This window comes from Carya illinoinensis, chromosome 2 (assembly GCF_018687715.1).
Source record: "Carya illinoinensis cultivar Pawnee chromosome 2, C.illinoinensisPawnee_v1, whole genome shotgun sequence".
In the NCBI taxonomy this organism is placed as follows: domain Eukaryota; kingdom Viridiplantae; phylum Streptophyta; class Magnoliopsida; order Fagales; family Juglandaceae; genus Carya; species Carya illinoinensis.
In genome coordinates, this window is record NC_056753.1 from 25,704,494 (window position 1) to 25,711,109 (window position 6,616).

Sequence of the window (6,616 nt, forward strand, 5' to 3'; positions counted from 1 at the left end):
CCACTTGAGTATGGAAGTCAAAAACGCTCAAATAATGTCGTGTAGAGAGAGAGAGAGAGAGAGAGAGAGAGAGAGAGGGGTTTTAAAGGGTGAGTAAGAGGCCGACATGGTGGAGAAATGAAAATTATAATGCGACATGGTGGAGGCGACAAGGTGGGGAAGACTATACACCAAACGTCAAAGTGAGACAAGACTGCTCCTACCGATAAAACCATGAAACAAACGATCGACTACTGCCTTTTTATTTTATTTTATTTTTAAGAAATTAGATATGGCTAATTCAATTAACGGATATAATTGTAAACGTTGCATAAAAATAATAGAGTTTTCGATTAAAAAATTATTATTTTTATATAAATTTCATATTAATTTATTTTTTTCAGAACGATTACACACTACTTGTACAATAACGATTACAAATATCATTTCTCTTCAAATTAATAGTTATGATTAAATATTTGGCAAATCATTCAGTTACGATCCATCCAGCTTTCATTTCAAACAAAATCCAAATCACATGCGAAAAGGAGTAGCCCGCGGAGTCACGAAACTCTACAACTACAACAGGCCTCATGACTACTACATGGATAATTAACGAATTTACAGCTCTGACCGATTAAACAAGAAACGCAACTCAACCACCGAATCCATACAATGTCCTTCCCTGTCTCTTAAGCGCATAGACCACATCCATAGCGGTCACTGTCTTCCTCCGGGCGTGCTCCGTGTAGGTCACGGCGTCACGGATAACGTTCTCGAGGAAGATCTTGAGAACGCCACGGGTCTCCTCGTAGATGAGACCGCTGATCCTCTTGACACCGCCTCTCCTCGCCAGACGCCGAATCGCAGGTTTTGTGATGCCCTGAATGTTGTCCCGAAGCACCTTCCTGTGCCTCTTAGCTCCTCCTTTGCCCAATCCCTTGCCACCCTTACCACGACCCGACATTTCCGCTGAGAGAAAGAGATCTAGGGTTTCGAATCTGGGATTTCTTTGGCTTATGTAGAATATTGTAACGATCGACTACTGCCTTCTTTACTTTGTTTTTCCTTGAATCCTATATTATAATACCTATCCAAAAATACATATAATTTGTGGATACAATGCCAAAAAAAAAAAAACCAAAACGTTTGGTTTTTTTTTTTTTTTCCTTTTAAAGTACAGTTTGAGGGATAAATGGATATATATATATAATAGGAAAAATGCTACAAACAATACTCACATCACGCACTTCCTTCTAACTAATATATTATTTGCTATTTTTGCTCTTCTGTCTATTTTATTATTAAAGTGGCTATGTAAATATAAATAGTAATTTTTATTATATTTTTTTAAGTTTGTTAAGTCTTATTTTATCAAAAAGTATTTACAATCCTTAATCATTTAACATGTAACTTCATATATGAATTGACATCTCTTTTTATATCTTTTTTATTTGACAGTGTATTTTTTATTTGTTCAATATTTTTAAATAAAAAAATTAAAATAAATTTACTTTTCAAAATATAAACATTTTAGATTATTCTTATTATAAAATTTAATTTTAAGTAAATTTAACTAATAAAATACTTAAAACACTCAATATATAATATTAATTATTAATTTAATAGAATATAATTATTAATAATATTAATGTTTAATATTATTAATTTGATTATAATATAATTATTATTAATATTTTAATTAATAGAACTATAAAATGTGATAAAAATAAAAAATAAAAAATATTAAATTAATAATATTTTATTATTATATATAGAGTCAATACATAATTAATATGGATGCAGAACAATACTCATACTTTCTTGAAATTTAGATTTTTTTTACCTTTCTGTAATCGTGAATTTTTTTTTTAGACAAATAAATTATTGACTTTTTTAATGTTTTTATTTAAATTATTATGTCAGGTGCACCCCAAAGCTAACGCAGTGGAAGCGTTCCTTAATTTAAATACATATATATATTTAAATATAAAAATGAGAAATTACATATTAATTAAATATTAAAAATGTCCCGTATAAAACTTGGTTATAGCATTTTTTATTATATAATATACTTACAAAAAAGAAATATTTTAGATTTTGCAACTAAATCACGAGGTAGAAATTTCTAATTGAGTTTTGCTATGTACAGTCAGTAAATACAGTTGGCGTGTAGTCGACTGTACGGAATGAATAAAAAAAATTATAAAATTTTTTTTTTTATATTCAAGGGAACCTACATGAATAAAAAAAAAGTTATAAAAATAATTTTTTTTTTTATATAGGCCCTATATTAATTCACTTTTTTACAATCAATTGCACGCTAACTGCATCTGTCGACTATAAAAAGTATTTCTCTTTCTAATTTACCTGGTTTGGATGGTAACATAGATGAGATGTTTTTGTCTTATTAATATCGTACACTAATTTTTTCTATCTAAACAGATTGTATTATATTTTTAAATTTTATAAATATTTTCTTAAATAAACAATAATAAATATTAAAAATATAATATAAACAGTATATAAATAATATATGAATAATATAATCTGACATAAAAAATGCCTAAACAATATATCACATAAACAGTAAATAATTCGATTATCTTTATTAAATAGTAAAAATTATATTTTTTTTTAATTTTAAAAATTAAAAATTATTTCATCAAAATACATATTTTTTTCAAATTATTTTATCTTTTTTAACTTAAAAATTTTATTATTATTCAAAATATTTGATGTTGCCTCATCTATCCAAACTGCGCATGTTCATTCCATATTTCACGGAAAAGTAAGCTCTCAGGCTCTTGGCAATGATCACTCTTCATCGATGTTGATTGACATGACTATCCAAGCACTCTTGTAATTTTCGATATAACTAATTTAAATAGATTCTAAAAAAATAAATTTATAAATAAACGTGATAGACGTTAGATGTATCTTTTTAACATAAGTAAATTTATTTTTATAAAATATTTTTGTATTTAAAATATTTATATTAATAATTTAATGTGCGTTAGGCTAGCAAACAGGCTCAAGAAAAAAAAAAAAAAAAGAGAGAGATGAAGGAAATGTTAAAAGAAGAAAATAGGAGCGTGCATTTGGGATAAGGTCAAGTTTGTGACTATGCACGACAACATTAAAATGCATGTCATTGTGGGACATACACAGTTCACTCCGAACATCTTGTCGGGTCTTGTGATATTTTTGCTTTGCTTTTCGGAGTACCCTGTTTGGTTTACCACGCTGGAAGTATTGGAAGTGAATAAATTAATTAAAAATGATATTCATCATTTCACACGTCAATATATAATTTATAATTTTTATCTTTTTTTATTTATTTTTAAAAATAAAATGAGATAAGTTAAGATTAAAATTAAAAGTTAAATAAAATATTATTAAAATATATTATTTTTATTTTAAAATTAAAAAATTTATTTTATTTTTATATTGAGATTTAAAAATATTAAATTATTTATTTTATTTTGTATGAAATTTTAAAAAAATTATAATGATTAAGATGAGATGAGATGAGATGATAGCATTTTAAAAATGAATAAGGTAAACACACATGTTTACATATTAACGTATGTGTTTAAATAGAAATGTAAAAATAACAAATTATATATTAATATGTAGTGTAAGAGATTATAAGTAGAACTTCTCAAATTAAAATGACATCCATCCTTAAACCCTAATAATTAATTATAGTGAAGAAATCGGATTATTAATTTTACAATGTATAGTCATATGTTTTTCTGAATATATAGTCATATTTAATTGAGAAATTAAAATTATCATTAACTATTTCATTTCTTGACCTTAAAATTTATTTTATATTAAAAATTAACAAAGCTTCCCATATTTAAATGATGATTTAAAAACAAAAAAAAAAAAAGTTTCATGGGATAAAACACAAAAGCAGGAGGTAAAGTCAATAGATATAGGCTCAAGAATACAGCTAGTTTATAGGAAAATTGGTTGTAGGACTGCGTGCATCAATGCTTGCCATTTTGAGGTACAGTTTTACTAAATAAGTAAATATTCCAAAGCATGAGTACCCAAATGTTCTTTTTCTGTGTGTATAGATTAAAGAGTAATAAAATAGTAATATTAAGGTAGAAAGTCAAAGAGAGGAAGGCATGGATTGATGGTAGCTAGGTTCAAAGCTCTGGAAACAAGGAATATTAGCAGTAAAATCACATGGGAGGCCATGCATGCATTCTAGCAACCTAGCTGCAGACCACTGGCTAAGCCAGTGCACCCAACCCCAAACCAAAAACGTACCCAAACAATCCAGGCCATGTTCACACGTTATCTTTGGTCTTGGATTTCGGTCGCCAGTGTTGGGCATGCATGCAGACCATGCTGCTGTGTGCCATGGCCTCTTGGTTTTATAATTACGCTCCCTAATATATAATTACACACCTACACATAGGGTGTGTGGTGTGTAATTGTGAATAGTAACTGATGAGAATAATTATTCTTATATCATATATATACCTATGTAATATTCTGACATTTAATTAAATTACCTCTGTTTAGTTTGCTTCCCAAGGCGTGTCGTACTATATTAGAAAACAAATAAAAATCATGTATGGGTTAAGAATTTTTCGAGTAAAAATGATTTGTATACGAATTTTGTTATATATAAATATAGTCGCATACTAATCTGTGTATTAATATTGATTTATTCATACTTAAAATTTAAATTAATATTATTTTTAATAAAATCTATTTTTTGACCAATTACATCATATTGATGCACAATTATACTTATAACTATGTTTTTCCTTTGTATATATTTCAAGTGCTATACAAATCTTGTAAAAAAGTAGATATCATTTAAAAGAATTGTAAAAAAATTTATTCTTTTATAAAAAAAAGTTCATATAAAATTTTTCTATTTAAAATTTATAGTCAGCATTACTCTTTTCTTAAACTTAAAGTTATGTCATGAGATGCATGCAGCTTTAAACTGAAAATCTATTATTTTCACTATTTATAGAAAATCTATATCTTCATAAACTTTACGCAAAGAAGATTAAGAATATAATCAGTCCGGTACGGGCCGTGGATTGAAATTTCAATTCATTATTTTTGTCAAACCGGATCGTTAGTTACCAATCTGGTCGGTTCATAAATATATTTTTATAAAAAAATAATAATTAAATTAATAAAATTAAAATTAAATCATCTCTTTAACATTTTATATATATAATTAATAAATATTAAATAATTTCATTATATATATATAGTTAATGACAATCCCTTAAATAAAAATTATGTAATTAATTTATATAATTAATATATAAAATAATATATTATATATGATATTTAAATATATATATATTCAGTCCGTCTCGATTTGGTCCGATTCAAAAAAATATGACTATTGGACCGGTCGGTTTTTTCAGACCCATAATCTTACAGTTCTAGACAACACACACCAATACGAATAAACCTACACAGCAGCCTCACACTTTTTCACACCATAAAAAAAAGTGAATTTACGATTTTATCCTCTGTTATTTTATACTGGTGTGTTGGGTGTGAGGCTGCTGTGTAGCAGTGCTCCACCAACACAGCTCTAGCTAGGAGCCTACCAGAAAAGTAGGTTATAAGGACAGAGTTTGGAACTTCTTGAAAATTTTGGATGCTTAGTGTAAAGTGGGTCGGATCCACCACTGGTTGCGACCAACCCAACTGGACCAAACAATCCAAACCTATTGTGAGCATATATAGCAGGGAGTCTTTAAATTCAGGCAATAAATTATCAATGATACGATGGAATTATAAGCTACGGACTTTGTAATTTGAACATAAAAACTCATCAGCTTGTACGTAATTTACGCACTCCAAACTTCTATTCAGTATTTTATATAGGCCGGTAGAAATAACAAGTCAGTCTGTGTACGTTTTTTACAAATTTGGCTGAAAAAACCTAGATCGATCGGAATACCAACCGTAAAGGGCAAAAACAATAAACATCAAATTATAAATTGTGTCTTCTTATTGAGTTCACGCGGGCGACAAACATGATAGTCTAAAACATGACATTATTGCATAAATTAAAAGAAAATAAATTCAATTAACTAACATAAAAATGTAATCAATCAATCAACGTAATTGTTAATGTCGTGTTTTGTAGTCCGAGCAGTTCTACAGTGGCCTAAGCTTTCAACACCTACGAGAAGGAAGAAGAGTGCGCTTCGATGGAATCCGAGAACCCTCCAATGCAGAAATTAATCGAAGATCTAGAGTGATGGGGAAAGCTTAGACCTGCTACCAGCTTGCTGCTATGGCAAAGTGTCAAGTTGAGGTCTTGCTATCCTAGAAATTCTCAGACTACATGTCGTTGCGTGTTCGAGTCTCCTAACATGCATTAAATGCGGCGTGTCTCTTGTCTGAAGTGCCCACAACTGGACATGCCTAGCCGTCGATGCCCAACGACAGTTGTTTGTTGTGTACCTTTTTGACAGAGCTTCGTTCCCCATCGAGGCCCTGGGTTATCATTGCCTGCTGTAGACTTTCTGACCAAGCCATGCCTAGGGCTGGGGTTCTTTAGGCTGGAAGATGTATCTCGGGTGTGGCACAAGGCCTCTGCCCCGGGCTATACTGAGTCGTGCCTTGCTTC

The 6,616-nt window shown here is 29.3% G+C and overlaps 1 protein-coding gene across 1 annotated transcript; it reads right to left on the reverse strand.

The window, feature by feature from the left end:
* Window positions 1-474: 474 nt before the first annotated feature.
* On the reverse strand, window positions 475-1,096 carry LOC122294794 (histone H4). The gene has a single exon (XM_043103768.1). The coding sequence runs from the start codon at window positions 944-946 to the stop codon at window positions 635-637; it is 312 nt and encodes a 103-aa protein (XP_042959702.1). The 5' UTR covers window positions 947-1,096; the 3' UTR covers window positions 475-634.
* Window positions 1,097-6,616: the final 5,520 nt, after the last annotated feature.

Bases quoted from the DNA above. Each gene is read 5' to 3' on its own strand.
- LOC122294794 (XM_043103768.1), bottom strand. From the start codon at position 946: ATGTCGGGTCGTGGTAAGGGTGGCAAGGGATTGGGCAAAGGAGGAGCT.